Here is a 19,313-nt window from a genome sequence, read left to right as displayed (position 1 = left end):
CCGTCTGACATTGCCTTTTACCATTACCTCATAAGGGCGGGATTCTCCTTTGATTTAAGTGATCATCTAGAGAATCCAGAGCATCATCCACGTGTAATAGGATGCGATACCCTAACACCCAAGGATATTAGGTTAAGTAACATCCAAAAGACAACCAACCCTTTGATTGCACAATTTTTGTTTGAGAAGTCCTAACTGTGCAAGGTAGTGAGTTGCGCCTGTTTTTGGGCCAAGGCATTACCCCTACTCTTACTATTTATGTTGCATTCCTGACATAGCAGCAGTAGGAACCATTTTTAACGTCTTTAGATTTGACGGGGTGTGGGCCCGAGATTCGAACCTATCACCCCCCTAGCAAAGATCGGATGCGCTACGTGTTGAGCCACGGTCGCGGGTTACAAAATTCTGTGTGACATACCTGCTGTCTCATTTCCTCCTCCTCTAATGCCTGTTGTCTGGCAAACCTCATCATTTCTATCTCATTCTCTCGTTGCCGCCTGTATAAAAAAGACAATCATAAATTGTGCCTATTTAAGATGTTGATAAATTGATGTACATCCCAATTTATGCTACACAAAATTACCCCTTCTGTACATTATAATTATAGGTTTTAACGTTTGGACACTCAACTTACTGAACCAACCAATCAAAATTCAATAAAAGTCCCCAAAGTTGGCGAACAAAAAAAATGAGTGAACGTTATTATAAAACTTTGGGGACCAGTTTAATAAACAGCCCAATGTCCCATCCCTTCCTGAAGAAGAGGATTTTTGTTTTCTCGTATTCATTCGAATCCGGTGAATAGGAACCGGTTTTAATCTTATAATTGTACATTCTATATCCGCAGAAAGCGGTTTATAATACGATGAAAGAAATAACTATTATCACATTTTAAACAATAGTTATTTCTCGCATTGTATTATAGACAGCATTTTGCAGATATTAAAATTAAAAATAATAATAAATTTGTATTATATTTCATTGAAAATTGTCTGTAATTTGATGTTATTCATGATTTTTAAGTATGGCCGAGAAATGGTTTCAATCCAGCAGATATTAAGACATATTGGAATAGGATTTTTGTTTTATGACATTTTAAAGAGAATTTCAAAACTTACTTCATTAGATTTTCTCTGTTGATTTCCGTAGCTCTCATTCTAAAATAAAAATAGATAGATAGATTGACATATATATTAAGAGATATAAGTTTTCCGGAATTTTAATGTAGGGAGTAGATTTGAAATCTGCATCAAATTTTAAGGATTTTTTATAAAATTCGTTTTTTGTAAAATTCTTTATCTAAAAGCGAAAATACATTTTAAGTTAATTAATTTTGACCAATAGGATAGGTGGATTTTAAACTACCTGCGCTCTAATTGGTTGAATGATGTACGACATCCAATCAGAGCGCAGATTTTTTAAATCCACCAATCACAGATGCCAAAATTAATTAACTTAATTTGTATTTCCGCTTTTAGATAAATAATTATACAAAAAACGAATTTTATAAAAAAAAATCCTTAAAATTTGATGCAGATTTCAAATCTACTCCCTACATTACAATTCCGGAAAACTTATATCTCTTAATATATATAGATATGTGAATAGATAGATAGATAGATATATAGATAGATAGATAGATAGATAGATAGATAGATAGATAGATAGATAGATAGATAGATAGATAGATAGATAGATAGATAGATAGATAGATAGATAGATAGATAGATAGATAGATAGATAGATAGATAGATAGATAGATAGATAGATAGATAGATAGATAGATAGATAGATAGATAGATAGATAGATAGATAGATAGATAGATAGATAGATAGATAGATAGATAGATAGATAGATAGATAGATAGATAGATAGATAGATAGATAGATAGATAGATAGATAGATAGATAGATAGATAGATAGATAGATAGATAGATAGATAGATAGATAGATAAATTAGATAGATAGATAGATAGATAGATATATAGATAGATAGATAGATAGATAGATAGATAGATAGATAGATAGATAGATAGATAGATAGATAGATAGATAGATAGATAGATAGATAGATAGATAGATAGATAGATAGATAGATAGATAGATAGATAGATAGATAGACAGATAGAAATATAGATAGATAGATAGATAGATATATTCATAGGTAGATAGATAGATAGATTAAAAGATATACTCATAGATAGAGCGATAGCTAAATCGATAGATAGATCAATATAGATTTATAGAAAGATTACTATATCTATATACATATCTATAGATAGATAAATAAATTATAGAAAATAACCTCTCTTCTTCTTCTAGCTGTCTCTCCCTGGCCATTTTCATTGCATTCATTTCTTTCAGTCTCTCCAACCTAGAGAAAGAAGCTCTTTATAATGCTTATAAAAAAGGAATGAAATTAAAAAAAAACTTTTGCTACAAAGAGTTAGCCCAACAAATAAGAAAATGTAATTATAAATCTTTGAGGACTAGTGTTATAATAGTGTAATGTCCCCTCCCTCCCTGTCACTTTTTCTAGATCATTAATGTAATGAACTAACTGGATTGGAATGGTCCTAGAACACACCCTTGAGGTACTCCAACCTTGGGATACTCCAATTAGTCATAGAAGACAACCCTGAGGTACTCCAATTGGTCCAAGAACACAACCTTGGGGTACTCCAATTGTTACTAGAACACAACCTTGGAGGACTCCCTTTGGTTCTAGATTATAACCTTGGGTGAATCCAATTGTTCCCAGAAGACAACCTTGGGATCCTCCAATTGTTCCTAGTAGACAACCTAGAATGGTCCTAGAACACCTCCTTGGGGTACTCCCGGTCATAGAAGACAACCTAGGGGTACTCCAAAGGTCATACAAGACAACCTTTGGTACTCCAATTGGTATTAGAAGACACCCTTGGGGTACTCCAATTAGTCCTAGTAGACAACCTTGTGGTACTCCAATTAGTTCTAGAAGACACCCTTGGGGTACCCCAATGGTCCTAACCTTAGCCTTTGGGTACTCCCGGTCATAGAAGACAACCTTGAGGTACACGAATTGGCAGCAGTCCTACTTACCTCAGTTCTTCCGCTTTGTTTTGGCCACTCAACAAAAAGTCAGGAGCTACTTCTACTCTCTTCACCTTATAGATAAGATAAAGCGTGTTAAAAAAAAACCAATCTCTTCACTTTTTCCAATATAAACTCTACATGTTTGGTCAAAAAAAAATATGCAAATTCATGCTCAAGCAATGGCAATATTGAAACAAGTGAAGTGATTGCTTTTTTAACACCCTTTATAAAAGGGAAAATAATGGAAACATACAAAACCCTCTTAACCCTTTACTGATGCCTCCCCTTTACTCCTACCCACCACTAAAAACTTTAAAGGTCAATAAAACCTGTAACTTCACATTTATTGCTAAAACATTATTGTTTTACAGACCTTTTTCTACGAACATTAAAATAAAAAACCTAAAATTACCGCTGAACCGATCGGGTTCTCCTTAATAGGGTAGATTCTCATGGGTACCGGGAAGGTTTTTAACTATTTTTGGGGAGGGTACTACCACCCTCCCGCGAGAAATCGCCCCTAGATAAAAATTCTCCCAACCATCCCCCCCCCCAAAAAAAATATGCACAATTATAAGATTAAAACCAGTTTTGTTACCCCCAAGATGACGTAGGCACGAGCTAAAAAAACTGGTTTTAGTATTTTGATTGTACATTTTTAGGTAATATCCTCTTAGAAATTTTTTTTCAATTTTGAAAATTTGAGTACCCCTCCGGCCCCCTTCCCCCCCAACAACAAACATCTCTGAACGCAGCGTTCGGCTTTCTAGCCTGCCTAGCCGCAGCGCTCGGCTCCCTAGCCTATAACCTAACCTAACCTAAAATAGTTCTTTAATGTTCGTTGTCGGGGGGGGGGGGGGGGGGGTTAGTACTCAAATTTTTAAAATTGAAAAAATAAATTCTTAGAGGAGAACGCCCATTTTTATATTCACAGAAAACTTGATATGATCGATGATACAAGATTTTTAAGTATGGTTGAGAACCGGTTCTAATCCAGCAGATATTAGGTAATCGGTTTCGAAGCCATGAAAAAATTTACTAAATTTTTTAATTATTTTGTAACGGATAAAGTTTGTAGTAATTACCTTTTCTCTGGCTAATCCTTCTTTTTCTTGATTTTCACCACCCTCAGTTTCTTCTAAAAACAAGGATGTCAAAATCCATGAAATCAATGCTCTGAAAAGGTATGACATACGAAAATTAACAATTAATCAGAAAAAATAAGTCTAAACAAAACTGTACATTAGTAAATTTGCTGTATAAAAGAAAAAAATTTTATTTTAGGACTTTATTATAGAGATGCCTAACTTACTTGAAAAAAAGAAGGGGGGGTTGTAATTTTTTGCTTGTGGTGAATTCTCTTGAATGGGCGGTGGTACCCTCCCCCAAAATAGTTATAAACCTTCCCAGGACATATGAGAAGCGACTCTGTAAAGGTGAACCATATCGGTTCTACGGTTAGCAAGATCCTTTGGTACATACAAACAGATAGACATCATACATAAAGTAAAACGCGTTTTTTTTAAATATGTATTATTTTTGACATTTACCTAATGTTTTGAATATTCCCCTGGCGTTGCTGATCATTCGCATGTCTTGCTCCTTGTCCTTCCTAACCTCTTCAGCAGCCTCACTGTATCACCCAGGTTGTACAAACTCATAATTGGAGTCCCCCAAGGTTGTGGAATATAAAAATGTACAATCATAAGATTAAAACCAGTTTTTTAGCCTGTGCCTCCGTTATCTTTGGGCTAAAAAAAGGTTTTAATGTTATAGTTGTACATTTTATATCCGCGGAAAGCTTTTTATAATACGATGCGAGAAATAACTATTCTCATATAACCCTGTTACAATTTATTACAGCTTCCTTTTGATTGCTTATAGGTAATTGCGATTTTTAGGACTTTTCTATCACGGTTGGACCCTCAGATGTAAAAACTTTATTTTAGTGTTTGGCCAAAATGACTTAGCAATTGTATCTGTAAGTACGTCTAATAACACCCTTTGCTATTTTTAAAATCCTAGAAAATTTTTTTTGCAAGAAAATTGCATAAATTCGCAACCTTTTTTAGAACCACTACATAACTCGGGTTTTAAAACTTTTTATATAAAATCCTTTTTACAAAAAATATCAATAATTACTTAAAATTAAACCTGAAAGAAAAAAAATCTCATTACACGTGTTAATTTGCATGTTTAAGGTCTTTTTTTGAGGAAAGTATAACTTCCACATTTTTGACAATAATTATATTTTTTTAACATTTCAAAGTAAAATATAATAAAACTTAAACAATTTTTCTTGAATTATCAGTTGAAAATTTCATCAAACATGCAATTTAAGTGATGAAAATTTAATAAAATCATTTTTTGAATGTTTAGAATTACCAATTTTCTACATTTAAAACAAAATGTTCACAAAATTTAAAAACATTTTAACATATAACTTCAAAAATCAATAACATTATATAAAAAGATGTTTCAAAAAATAAATCATTAAAAGGTATTAAAATGCATTTGAAATTACTTAAAATTAAAACGAAAACATCTTTTTACACTGTATTCTGTGTAATAGAGTTTAAATGACATGATTAGTGAATGAAATATTTCCTAAACTCATTAAGCCTTTTTGTGACTATATTAAAAATAATTTATTTTGTTTTATATTGTTTTTTTTATTCAAATATTTGACAAAATTTTCCCTACGTCAATAAAATAAAGTCAGTTTTTTACTGTTTCCAGGTTTTTCTTTATAATTATAACAATTAAATATAATATAAATCTTCATTATCTTTTATTTGAATTATCATACACATTAAAATGTAAAGTATAAGCTAGAATAGCACTTTTTTCAACGAATATTTTAATGACATTATATCAAAATAATTCCTCTTAAATATCACACAACATATGATTGGGAAGTATAGCCATTTCTTGGAGGTATAATATTTACAAAAATACCATTAATTCTGTTTTATCAGAAGTTAAAAAAATTGAACAATTCTAAAACAATGGTTGGCTGTCTAGATATTGAGTACACTAAGACTACGGCTCTGTTCTATTGAAATAACGTTGCAAAAAGAGGGGTTCTGAAAGTAATCTACCTAATTTTTTTTAAAGAACCAACAAGTACTGTCAGTACCTTTTTTCTTGTAATCTAGCAGACAATCAAATCATAACACAATTTTCATGATAAAATATTCAGGTTTCTACTTCACATTTTAAAAAATATACTGATCAATAAAATGTTCAAAATTTTACTTTGTACTAATTGAAAAAATATGATGTAATTCTTATTTTAAAGTTACATTTTTATCCCTGACAAAATTATAGACGACTTTTAAAGGCATCTTATCTAAACTTTTTGAAGAAAAACTTAAAAACGTTAATTAAGTATGAAAACTATTTTCTTCGATTTTTCTGAAGTTATTATCGCATTTTATGGGTTTTTTATTATCATTTACTTATATCGAAAGTGTCAAACATTGTACCCTAACTTATTCATTTAATAAAAAACCAACCGTGCTATAGAGATGCTTTGCTTATGATATTGTACTTTGTTGTATTAGGAATAGTACTCCAAATATTAGACCAATCAGATGATTATATCACATAAATATTTTTTTTTAAAGTTTAAAAATCAACATGTTTAAAATGGACGTACGGTCATTCTAGTAACGGTTATAGAATTGCTACGCTTTCTAAGTCGTACCTAACTACTACAGGAATCATCATGCAGATTTTGAAATCGATAGGACAATTCTAACATGCATGTTTTAACGAAAAAAGCTATCCATTACATATGGAAAGACCGACCCTAATTATATAAAAGCTTCACTTTTAAAAAGGTTTTAATCTCCAGGACTTGGTATAGCTGTTTTAAAGATCTTGCTTGCCCAATGATAAACAAATTGTATGTAAATTTGTTGCAAAATTTCTTAAATACAGGATATTGTTTTAGGACTTAATTATAATGATTATTTGCTTATAAAATTGTACCTTGTTCTTCTAGGAATCATTATTTCAAAAATTCAAATTAATTGAAAATTTTATATCATATAAATAAAATTTACAAAAATATTTTTTGATACCTAACATTTTTTATTTTAGTAGTTGTATGTTTTAGAGAAAAAGAAAAAGAAGAGGGACAAAGAAAGAGAGAGAGAGAGAGAGACATAGAGAGAATAAGAGAAAGAAAGAAAGAGAGAAAGAGAGAGAGAGAGAAAATAAAAAGAAAGGTGAGATATTATAGAGGGAAAGAGAAAGAGAAGGAGAGAAGAGCGAGAGATGTGAAAGAAAGATAGAGAAAGAAGGAATGAGAGAAAGAGAAGAAAAAAATAAAAATAAAAATAGAAGATAGTAAAATTTATCAATGATAGCTAGCGAAATATCGCAGGCAAAAAAAAATAAGTTACAGAAAGACAAACAGACACACTCACAAAAAAATTTGCTTCGCTCCTAAAAAAAAAACTTTATTCAAAATTCCCCCCTTGTGGTGAAATTATTATGTACTGGTCATTTCCTCGGGGATATAAAGGGATAGGACAATGGCCGATAAATTCATGTACATTCCCAATGATGATACAAAAAATCACCCCTTCTGAAGATTACAATTAGTGGCTGAAACGTTTTGACACTTGATGAAACAACAAATCAAGTCCCCAAAGTTGTTGGCCAACAAATAAGAAAAAGGTTTTATGAAACTTGAACACTAATTGTAATCTACAGAATACAGGGCAATTTTGTGCATAATCATTGGGGATCTACATCAATTATTAACCATTGTCTTTTCTTGATTTGGTACAAACCATCAGAGTCCAAACTTTTTCACCAATAGTTTTAACTTACAAAAGGAGAAATTTATTGTATCATTATCGGGGATGTACAACAATTTATCGTGTATTGTCTTATCCCTTAAGATCCATTCACATGTACAATATATATTAAAAGCGAAGCTTTTCTATAATTAGGGTCGGTCCGTCCGTCCGTGACATGTTGAATTTTTCACTTTTTTAGCAACAAATTTTTATATCATCTAATTATCTGATTGATCTGATTTTTTGTATACTGATTCCTAGAACAACAAAGTACAATGTTATAAGCGAAGCAACTCTATAATCAAGTCCTAAAAATGTAAGTATGTCCTGAAACATTAGTCTGCATCAAGCAATTTTTCAACAAATTTACTTACAATTTTGCTTCGACTCTTATACATTTATATTCTGATTATTCAGTTCTGACATTATACAAGTGTTAATGTCCTTTAGTCCTACCATTTCAGAGCTTCGCTTTTATGGATGTTGTCATCCTTGTTTTATTAATATTCCCTTAAAAAATTAAGTAATATCCAATATTCAGGGACCCTAAGGGATAAGACAATGGACGATAAATTTAACTAATATCCAAAATTATCCCTTCTATAGATTGTGCAAACTACTAGTTTGAAACAATTACATTACAATTATTGGTTTAAACGTTTGGACACTCAACTTACTGAACCAATCAATCAAATTTCAATAAAAGTCCCCAAAGTTGTTAAGCTAACGAATAAGAAAACTAGGGTTGGGCCGGATATATTTTTAGCCGGATACCAGATACCGGATATCCGGCTGATTTTAAATGCCGGATATCCGGTATCCGGCCGGATATCCGGCAAATATCCGGTTATCCGGCCAAATTACCGGATATCCGGCCGGATAACCGGCCAAATTACCATATATATTAAAGTAGCAAAAAAAATTTCTTCAGAAATCTTATATAAATTTACATGAAGATAAAAATAAAGATAAAAAATGTTCTTCTAGCTTCAATAATAAGAAAGTTATAGCCATTAAAAATTTTAAAAAGCAGAGATTTTTGGTGTAAAGTATAAAAAATTATATAGCCGGATATCCGGCCGGATAGTTTCAATATCCGGTATCCGGCCGGATATTGAAAATGGCCGGATATCCGGCCACACCGGATATCCGGCCCAACCCTAAAGAAAACCTTATTAAGACTTTGGGGGCTAGAGATAAATTGATATACATCTCCAAATATTTTGGACTCTACTAGTTTGAAACCAGCGAAATCAAATTTCAATAAAGTCCCCAAAGTTGTTAAGCTAACGAATAAGAAAACCTTATTAAGACTTTGGGGACTAGTGTAAAAAAAAAAACAGTCCAATGTCCCCTCCCTTCCTCCCTGCTAATAATGAAAATTTGAAAGTAAATCACAAGGCCATACAGGATGACAACATCCATAAGAAGCTAGGGACAACCAAATATTTTGGATAAACAGCCATATTTATGGATATCAATTTCTGTTTGGTAGCGAAGCTACTCTATAATTTTCTTTGACTGTCCGTCCGACCTTACGTCAGTCCGTCAGTCCATAACGCTATGGGAGAAATGTGATTTTCTCGGCTGCAATGTAAGATAGACAGCTGAAATTTTCGGTAAAGAATTTAATGACAGGTGCGCATCTAGTTTTTATATTGTCTTATTCGTCTGTCCGTCTGTCAGTCTACAAAAGACGTAAAAACATATATTTTATAAAGGATATTTTCTTCATTTTGACATCTGAACATCTATAACTAAATTTGACTGTTTGTTAATTTTAAATTTGAAGTGCTTCGCAACTTATGGATGTTGTCATCCTTGTTTTAACTGAATCTTAAAGTTGTATAATAGCGTAAAACCAGCTGCCCTTAAAATTTTGACCTACTTATAAAACAGACAAACAAACATTATTTTACTTTAATACAATAAATAACCTACTTAAATTCAGGGAGGGAGGGGACATTGGGCTATTTATAACACGAGTCACCAAAGTATTATAGTTACGTTTGTGGACTATTATTGAACTTTGATTGATTGGTTGAGTGTTCAAACGATTCAACCTCTAATTGTAACCTACAGAAAGGGTAATTTTGTGTATCATCATTGGGGATGTATATCAATTTATTGGTCATTGTCTTATCCCTTTGGATCCCTCACTTATATGACCTAGAATATTTAAGAATTATTCAATTTTTAACATTTGGAAATTATCCCTCCCCCCCCCCCCCTCCCTGATATACATCCCCAATGATGATAAACAATATTACTCCTTCTGTAGATTTGAATTATTGGTTGATAAGTTTGAACACTACTAGTATGAACCACCCAATCAAGTTTTAATAAAAGACCATAAAGATTATAGGCAAGCGAAAAAACTTTGGATACCATAATAAACTATTCGACTGTTATTGAGATCTTTAGTTAGAGGAGTGTTGGGGGGGGGGGGGGAGATTTAGTTCAGTTACACTTTATAGGGAATATACCGTAGTCAGGGAGGGAGGGGACAATGAAATGTTAATTATATCATGGATCTCAAGGGATAAGACAATGGATGATAATGTGGTATACATCCCCATTGATGATACGCAAAATTACTCCTTCTGCTAGTTTGACAGCAACCAATCAAAATTCAATAAAAGTACCAAATTTTTAAGTGTTATCGAATAAGATAACGTGGTTATAAAACATTGGGTACCAGTGTAATAAACAATCCAATGTCCCCTCCCTCCCTGTAACACTTAAACCTACCACCAAAAATTTAAAAATGTAAGAATGAGGGGGGTGTATTTATACCTCTGCCTCCCCTCTTCATTTTTTTCCCCTATAACTAATCACTACGGAGCCTCTACATGTGGGGCCCTAACCCTGTGGGGATATCCACAACCCTATAAAACCTAACCTAATTTGACCCAAAGTAATGAACAAACAAACAAATTACTAACCCCCCCCCCCTCTTTTCCCCAACCTTATTTTCAATTTGGGGGGGGGGGAGTATAAGGGCTTAAAAAGGTATTTTGTGTGAAAGTGCTGTTGATTATATTTTTCATTGAATATACTGAACCAGCTTATACCAATAACCAAATTAATTCGGGAAAAAAATCACGAAACCTATACGTAATTTCAGCTGTCGTTGGGGGTCAACATATCGTAGAATTGACGACATTTACCACCTGCCCCCCAAATATTATTTTAGATTTATTTTTTTTGTTGGTTATACCTTACTCCTGATTCTGAACTGTTGTTGATAATTTAGGGAATAATAGTTATTTGTATTATATTGTATTATAGACAGCTTTCCGCGGATATTGCAAAATTATAACATTAAAGCCAGTATTGTTAATCCCGAAGGGCCAAAGTCCCGGGCTAACAAAACTGGCATTGACTTTATGTTTTTATATTAATATTTGTGGAAATTTGTCTGTAAAACGATGTTGTATATGATTTTTTAATATTGCTGAGAACCGGTTCTAATCCAGCGGATATAGATCGGATTTGAAGCAATACTGTAAAACATAATTTTGTTCCAATTTTATTATTTCAGTTGAAGAACTTCAGTTGACAGAGTAATAGTTGAATTTAATCAAAAAAAATGTTCCTGGTAACGATTATCTCCAAAAAATCTATGAACTTTAAAGGCTGGTAGCTGCCAAACAGCTCAATGTACAATGTGTTTAAAAAAAACTGCGTTTTCCAGTTTTGGGAATCAACCAGAAGGAGCATGAAAAAAATAATTATAGGTCCATATTCTCTGTAAAAATGTACAAAACTTTTAAGGTTTTTTTTCGATATCTCTAAAAATGCGGCTGTACTGACAGGTATATGTAGGGTAAAAATGCCTGATGCTAAAACTGTGATAACAATTATAATCAAATAACTCATTTATTTTGCAACATATAGGTTGTAAAGTACAATATTAAAGAAATAAAAGGTTAAATCAATGTCCCCATTCTAAATTTTTTACATATTTTCTTAGTTTTTCTATTTCTCTATGGCAAAGTCATTTTTAGTAAGGAATCTCTTATAATACTGTGCGCATTGAAGAATAAAACAAGTAACTTTTTATTTCATTTCAATGTCTTTAAAAATAAGAAAGTTATCTTGATTCAAATTGTCGCTAAAAAGGCTTTTTCTTTAATTACTTGTTATGTGAGTTAATCTGTCATACATCAATCAAAGGGGATTAGGAGATTAAAGGGGGAGGAGTGAGGAACGAACATGGGTTTTATTATAATACTAGCAAATTGAAACATAATTAAAGCAAGAACAAAGTTAATCATTTGTTCTGTAAAAATAAACATTTTAAAATTAATTTTAATTTTAATTATTAGAATATTTCTTTGAGCATGTTATAATAAGGTTTTCAAGTCAAATGAAGAATTTAGTTGAACGTTATAGCCCTAAAGTTTACAAGTATAAAGCAACACACATACATTTTGAATTCTTTAAGCTCTAAAAAGCGCTAATGTTTTAAGAGATATTAAAAAACACCTTTTATAAAATAAATCCATATTTTTATAGAGAATAAGAATATATAATTATTTTTTCATACTCCTACTGGTTGTTTCCCAAAACCGGAAAACGCAGTTTTATTTGAAACACCCTGTACATATCATGCCCGCACACCGTTTTAAGTGACATAAGATTGCCTATAAATTATCTGTAAGCCAAAATGCACAGGGAAAGCTTCACAGAAGAAAAAACGCGCAAAATAAGTCTTTTTTTCGCACATTTATGTGCACTGCGAGATAACTGTGCATTATTGATAAATGACTATTCCAGATTATATGTAGGCCTTCTTTTGTCAGTTAAAATTAAGTGCGAGCTTAATCTATACGTTCCACCGTTTGGCCGTTAGTAGCCTTTAAACTTCCCCAAAGTTTTACAATTACGTTTTCATATTGGCTGGATTAATAACTTTGGATACTTTTATTGATTTTGATTGGTTGGTTGATTAAGTTGAGTGTCTACACGTTTCAACCACTAATTGTTATCTTCAGAAGGGTTATTTTCTATAGCATCATTGCATTGGGGATGTTCATAAATTTATCGTCCATTGTCTTATCCCTTTAGATCCCTATCAACGATCAGATGTGCTATGCGTTACGCCAAAAGTATTTAAACTCAGAAAACCTTTTCCAGTATTGCTCAGAAACCGATTAATATCCGCTGGATTAGAACAGGTTCTCAGCCATACTGAAAAATTATGTCCAGCATCGTATTATGTCCAGTTTTCTATAAATGTAAAAATGTACAATGATAAGATTAAAACCATTTTAAAAATCCTATATTAATACATTTTTATATCCTCGGAAAGCTGTTTATAAAACGATGTGAGAAATTACAATTTTTTCTCAGATTAGTGGCTGAAAAGTATGTAAAAATGTTAAGCTCCAGATATGAAGTAGACAGGTGAGCGGATTTATTAAAAGCTTAGCTTTTCTATAATTAGGGTGGGTCCGTCCGTCCGTACGTCAGAGACGGATAGCTTTTTTTCGGTAATTTAGGCATGATAGAATTGTCCTATCGATTTCAAACTCTGCATGATGATTACTGTAGTAGTTAGGTACGATTTAGAATGCGTAGCAACTCTACAATTATTACAAGAATGTCCATATGTCCATTTTAAACATGTTGATTTTTCTACTTTTTAACAACAAATTTTTAAGTGATCGAATTATTCGATTGATCTGATTTTTTGTATATTGATTCCTGAGACAACAAAATACAATATTATAGTCCTAAAAATAAAAGTATGTCCATAAACATTATCCTGTATCAAGCAGTTTTTCAACAAATTTACTTACAATTTTGCTTCCACTCTTATACATTTGTATTCTGATTATTCAGTTCTGACACTCTACAAGTGTTAATGTCCGTTTGTCCTACCGTTTTAGTGCTTCCCTTTTATGGATGTTGTCATCCTTGTTATTACTTGGATCTTACACCAGATTATCATGTACTCTAATAAAGTGAAACATGCAGCAGGCTAAAATAACAATAGCCCCAAATCCCAGGGGTCTAAAGGGATAAGACAATGGCCGATAATGTGATGTACATCCCTAATGATAATACACAAAATTACTCCTTCTGTAGATTAAAATTAGTGGTGTAAATACACTATAAGTCCCCCCAAAGTTGTTAAACCAACAAATTATTAATATAAAACTATGGGGACTAGTGTAATAAAAAACATCCCAATGTCCTCTCCCTCCCTGCCCCCATCCACACCCTTTACCTTATCCCCTCCCCTTCTACGGAATGAACGAACTGACCAATAAGTATTATCTATTGTTGCCAAATTGTCCCAAAATGGTTATAAATTATTTTTCTTTAATTTTTATCTTAGAATGGTTTTAGGATATCTTATTGCACTTTACTTGGTAGGGGCATAGCACTAGTGAATAGAATTTTTAAAGTTGTAACTGGACAAAGTGTCTCAAAAATCATCCATGTGACGTTATAAAAATGAGGGAGATGAGAGGATAAGTGGGAAAGAAAACCCCCTAAAAAAAGATTGATAAACAAACATTTTTATGACGTCACATGACTGATTTCTGAGACACTTTGCTACTAGAACTAGAACTAGAACTATTGCTGCACTACTCAAGAAAATGATATTTCAGTGAAATAAGCGATGACGAAGGAGATAGTGCCAACCCAACTAATCTGACAGCAATTCAGGTGAAATTAATGCAAATTCAAACTTTTGGACTTTGAGTTCTCAAACTAGTGCAATTTAGCTTATTTTGACTGATTTTCAATATTTTGGAGATAGCACAGAATGCCGTGAAATTTGTAAAATGCAGCAATTCAGGTAAAATTAATGCAAATTCAAACTCTTGGACTTTAAGTTCTAGAACTAGCGCAACGTTGCTTATTTTGGCTAATTTCCATTGTTTGGGAGCTAGCGCAGAATGCCGCTAAATTTGTAAAATGAAATGATTCAGGTAGAATTAATGCAAATTCATAATCTTGGACTTTAGGTACTAGAACTAGCGCAACTTATACTTTTGGACTTTGGGTACTCAAACTAGTGCAACTTTGCCTATTTTGGCTAATTTTCCTTATTTGGGAGCTAGCACAGAATGCCGCTAAATTTGTAAAATGCAGTGATTTGGGTAAAAATATGTAGAGAGATGAACAGATGTACATCCCTAAAGGTGATAAATAAAGCTAAAAGTAGTTTGACAGCCATGGATATTATATACTTGGGCACTTTTAATTTAGATCATAAAGGTACTGAAAGATTTTAAACTTTGGTTACCAAATGTAATTTACTGTCTAATGTCCCCTCCCCTCCTGATAATATAGTGCTTGTATTTTTTTTCAGACCTTGCCACGTGGTGAAATAATCTCCACAAATGAAGTGAAGGAATAAATTTGAATATTTTAAATAGCGCACCTATTCTTTGACTAGGGACTTATCATTTGTCTGTCTGTACGTAAATGATTCTTTCTTATCCCAATAGGATTTTTTTTAAATTGTACATTCCAATAAGCATGCTTCAAATATTTAATAATGGTACAATATATTTTCTTGTATTCATTTGAATCCGGTGGATAGGAACCGGTTCTCATACATACGAAAAAACTATATCTAGCATCGTATTATATCCAGCTTTTTAGCCCGTGCCTTCGGCACCTTGGGGCTAAAAAAAAACTAGTTTTAATCTTATAATTGTACATTTTTATATCCGCGGAAAGCTGTTTATAATACAATACTTTTAGGCACTTAAAGGAAATAGGAAACCAGGATTATCAAGCAAGATGCTGTCTAAAATGGTGCAAAAAATTGGGACAAATTTCAAATTGATTTGACGGGGCTGTTTATTTACGTCACAAGTGAGGGGAAAGAAAAGGGAAGGAGGAAAGAAACCCCCTACATAAGAGATGGGGGTATGACGTCACACGCCAAAACAATTTGAAATTTGTCCCCATTTTTTGCACCATATTAGACAGCATCATCAAGCAACTAAAATTAATTCTCAAAGTGCACCACTTTATTTTTTACATTAGAAAAAACACTTTGAAAGATATTTTTTGTCACCTTAAGCTGAGATTCGAACCTATCACCTCCCCAACAATAAGCATATGCACTACGTGTTGAGCCACGTTTACGGGTTACCAATGACTCTGTAACTCACTTTGCAGGTTATATTCTTGATTTTGTGCTTTACTACTTATGAATATTGTCATCATTTATGAAACTAAATTATGATTCTTACTGTGTTACTTTAAAATATCCAAATTTGAAGGAATTTGTATCCCAGTATCTTCTCAGTATGCCTGCTCAAGTTGTAAGTATAACAAGGATGACAACATCCATAAAAGCAAAGCTCTAATATCAAAAGAACATTAACACTTGTATAGAGTGCCAGAACTTAATAAGCAGAATATTAGTTTGTAAGTCTAAACTATTTCTATATGAATTTGTTGAAAAATAGCATACATTTTTAGGATTATAGAGATTCTTCAATTATATTATTAAACCTTGTTCATTTGTTTGAATGTCTTATGTAAGTATAACAAGGATGACAACATCCATAAAAGCAAAGCTTTTATATCAAAAGATCATTAACACTTGTATAGCGTGTCAGAACTTAATAAGCAGAATATTAGTTTGTAACTCTAAACTAAATTCTATATGAATTTGTTGAAAATAGCATAAATTTTTAGAATTATAGAAATTCTTCAATTTTAATATTAAACCTTGTTCATTTGTTTGAATGTCTAAGTATAACAAGGATGACAACATCCATAAAAGCAAAGGTCTGATATCAAAAGAACATTAACAATTGTATAGAGTGTCAGAACTTAATAAGCAGAATATTAGTGTATAAGTCTAAACTAAATTTGATATGAATTTGTTGAAAAATAGCATACATTTTTAGGATTATAGAGATTCTTCAATTATATTATTAAACCTTGTTCATTTGTTTGAATGTCTTATATAAGTATAAGAAGGATGACAACATTCATAAAAGCAAAGCTCTAATATCATAAGGAACATTAACACTTGTATAGAGTGTCAGAACTTAATATGCAGAATATTAGTTTGTAACTCTAAACTAAATTTGATATAAATTTGTTGAAAATAGCATAAATTTTTAGAATTATAGAAATTCTTCAATTTTAATATTAAACCTTGTTCATTTGTTTGAATGTCTAAGTTTAACAAGGATGACAACATCCATAAAAGCAAAGGTCTGATATCAAAAGATCATTAACACTTGTATAGAGTGTCAGAACTTAATGAGCAGAATATTAGTTTGTAAATCTAAACTAAATTCTATATGAATTTGTTGAAAATAGCATAAATTTCTAGAATTATAGAAATTCTTCAATTTTAATATTAAACCTTGTTCATTTGTTTGAATGTCTTATGTAAGTATAACAAGGATGACAACATTCATAAAACCAAAGCTCTAATATCATAAGGAACATTAACACTTGTATAGAGTGTCAGAACTTAATAAGCAGAATATTAGTTTGTAAGTCTAAACTAAATTTGATATGAGTTTGTTGAAAAATAGTACATACTTTTTTAGAATTATAGAAATTCTTCAATTTTAATATTAAACCTTGTTCATTTGTTTGAATGTCTAAGTATAACAAGGATGACAACATCCATAAAATCAAAGGTCTGATATCAAAAGAACATTAACACTTGTATAGAGTGTCAGAACTTAATAAGCAGAATAATAGTGTATAAGTCTAAACTAATATTTATATGAATTTGTTGAAAAATAGCATACATTTTTAGGACAATAGAGATTCTTCAATTTTAATATTAAACTTTATCATTTGTTTGAATGTCTTTGTTTTATTGATCTTATCATTAGGGTTTGGCTGGATATCCGGCCTTTTAAAATATCCGGCCGGATACCGCACATTGAAACTATCCAGATACCGGATATCTGGCAGACTTCTTTGCCAGATATCTTGCCAGATATCCGGTATCTGCCCAAAAAAGTATCCGGCCCAACCCTAGTTGTTATCCTTGTTTTGTTTAGGCCAGGATAACTTTGGATAACTGGTACAGTGCGTGGGACAGTGATCTTAAACAGAAAGTAAGTTTTATTGGGTCATCTCAAAAAACGCCCATCTCAGAAAACGCCCATCTCAAAAAAACGCCTATCCCAAGAAACGTTTATTGTTCAAATACAATAAAATACTTCTTTATAGGGGCTTTATTAACCCGCGATCAGGGCTCAACATCTAGCGCATCATAATTGAATATGTTAAAAATGGTTTTTACTGCTGCTATGTCAGGAGATAAACATAAATAGTAAGAGTAGGTGGAATGCCTGTGCCCATAAACAGGTGCAACTCATTACCAAGTTGGGACTTCTCAGACAAAGGTCATGCAATCAAATGTCTCAAAAATTTCCTATCTAAAAAATTATATCCAACTCAAAATTGCCTTTTTCAAAAAAACATCTTATAAAACTTGTTTTAGGTAATTTAGACAGATTATAAGCCCTTATCAATCCTAAAAGATGACGATAAATATCTCAAAATCGCCCATCTCAAAAAACGACTGTCTCAAAAATTGCCTAGTTCAAAAAATCGCCTGTCTCAGATAATAACTAGTTAAGAAAACACCTCTGTCTTAGACAACACCTGTCTTAGAAAACACCTATCTCACAAAACGCCTATCTCAAAAAATGTCTGTCAATAATTGCCTAGTTCAAAAAATCTCCTGTCTCAGATAATAACTATTTAAACACCTCTGTCTTAGACAACACCTGTCTTAGAAAACACCTATCTCACAAAACGCCTATCTCAAAAACTATCAATCTCAAAAAACCTTTTAAAAATTTGTTTTTAGGTGATTGAGACAGATTCTAAGCCCTTATCGGTCATCACAGAAGCCAATAAATATAAAAAAAAACATATCTTAAAAAACGCCAATCTTAAAAAGGACTGTCTCAAAAATTGAGTAGTTCAAAAAATCGTAAAGCCAGTCTCAGCTAATAACTAGTTAAGAAATGCCTGTCTAAGAAAACACCATAAAACGCCTATCTCAAAAATATCAATCTCAAAAAATGCCTGTCTCAATAAACATCTTATAAAACTTGTTGGTAGGTAAATAAGACAGATTTGAATCCCTTATCGGTCATAACAGAGGCTGATAAATATCTCAAAATCGCCCATCTCAAAAATTGCCTAGTTAAGAAAACACCTCTGTCTTAGACAACACCTGTCTTAGAAAACACCTATCTCACAAAACAACTATCTCAAAAACTATCAATCTCAAAAAACCTCTTATAAAACTTGGTTTTAGGTCATTGAGACAGATTCTAAGCCCTTATCAATCATCACAGAAGCCAGTAAATATTTTGATTCTGAGTAAGTTTTTATTTTTCCAGTATGACTTGAAAACCAATTAATATCCGCTGGATTAGAATCAGTTTTTC

General features: G+C 32.0%; 1 protein-coding gene and 1 long non-coding RNA gene across 5 annotated transcripts in view; one reads left to right on the top strand and one right to left on the bottom strand.

Annotated features, from left to right (window-relative positions):
- LOC145306735 (uncharacterized) overlaps window positions 1–19,313 on the bottom strand; it is a 36,730-nt gene that overhangs the window by 11,083 nt on the left and 6,334 nt on the right. For all 3 annotated transcript variants that reach the window (XM_080149015.1, XM_080149017.1, XM_080149016.1), the window contains exons 5-10: window positions 4,627–4,712; window positions 4,162–4,214; window positions 3,083–3,147; window positions 2,307–2,375; window positions 1,119–1,157; window positions 419–497 (exon numbers count right to left, since the gene is read on the bottom strand). In XM_080149015.1, the coding sequence (XP_080005141.1) occupies window positions 419–497; window positions 1,119–1,157; window positions 2,307–2,375; window positions 3,083–3,147; window positions 4,162–4,214; window positions 4,627–4,712 (391 nt within the window). The remainder of the gene's footprint in view (window positions 1–418; window positions 498–1,118; window positions 1,158–2,306; window positions 2,376–3,082; window positions 3,148–4,161; window positions 4,215–4,626; window positions 4,713–19,313) is intronic.
- Window positions 15,911–19,249, top strand: LOC145307252 (uncharacterized). Of its 2 annotated transcripts, none has more exons than XR_013875368.1 (3): window positions 15,911–16,190; window positions 17,907–17,963; window positions 19,181–19,249. It is a non-coding gene; the product is annotated as an uncharacterized LOC145307252 (long non-coding RNA). The 2 variants fall into 2 exon arrangements; XR_013875369.1 differs by lacking the exon at window positions 19,181–19,249 and adding an exon at window positions 18,725–18,770.

The sequence above is a fragment of the Acartia tonsa genome, chromosome 15, assembly GCF_053477335.1.
Source record: "Acartia tonsa isolate MP-2025a chromosome 15, ASM5347733v1, whole genome shotgun sequence".
Taxonomy (NCBI): Eukaryota; Metazoa; Arthropoda; class Copepoda; order Calanoida; family Acartiidae; genus Acartia; species Acartia tonsa.
This window is presented reverse-complemented; position numbering and strand designations above follow the sequence as displayed.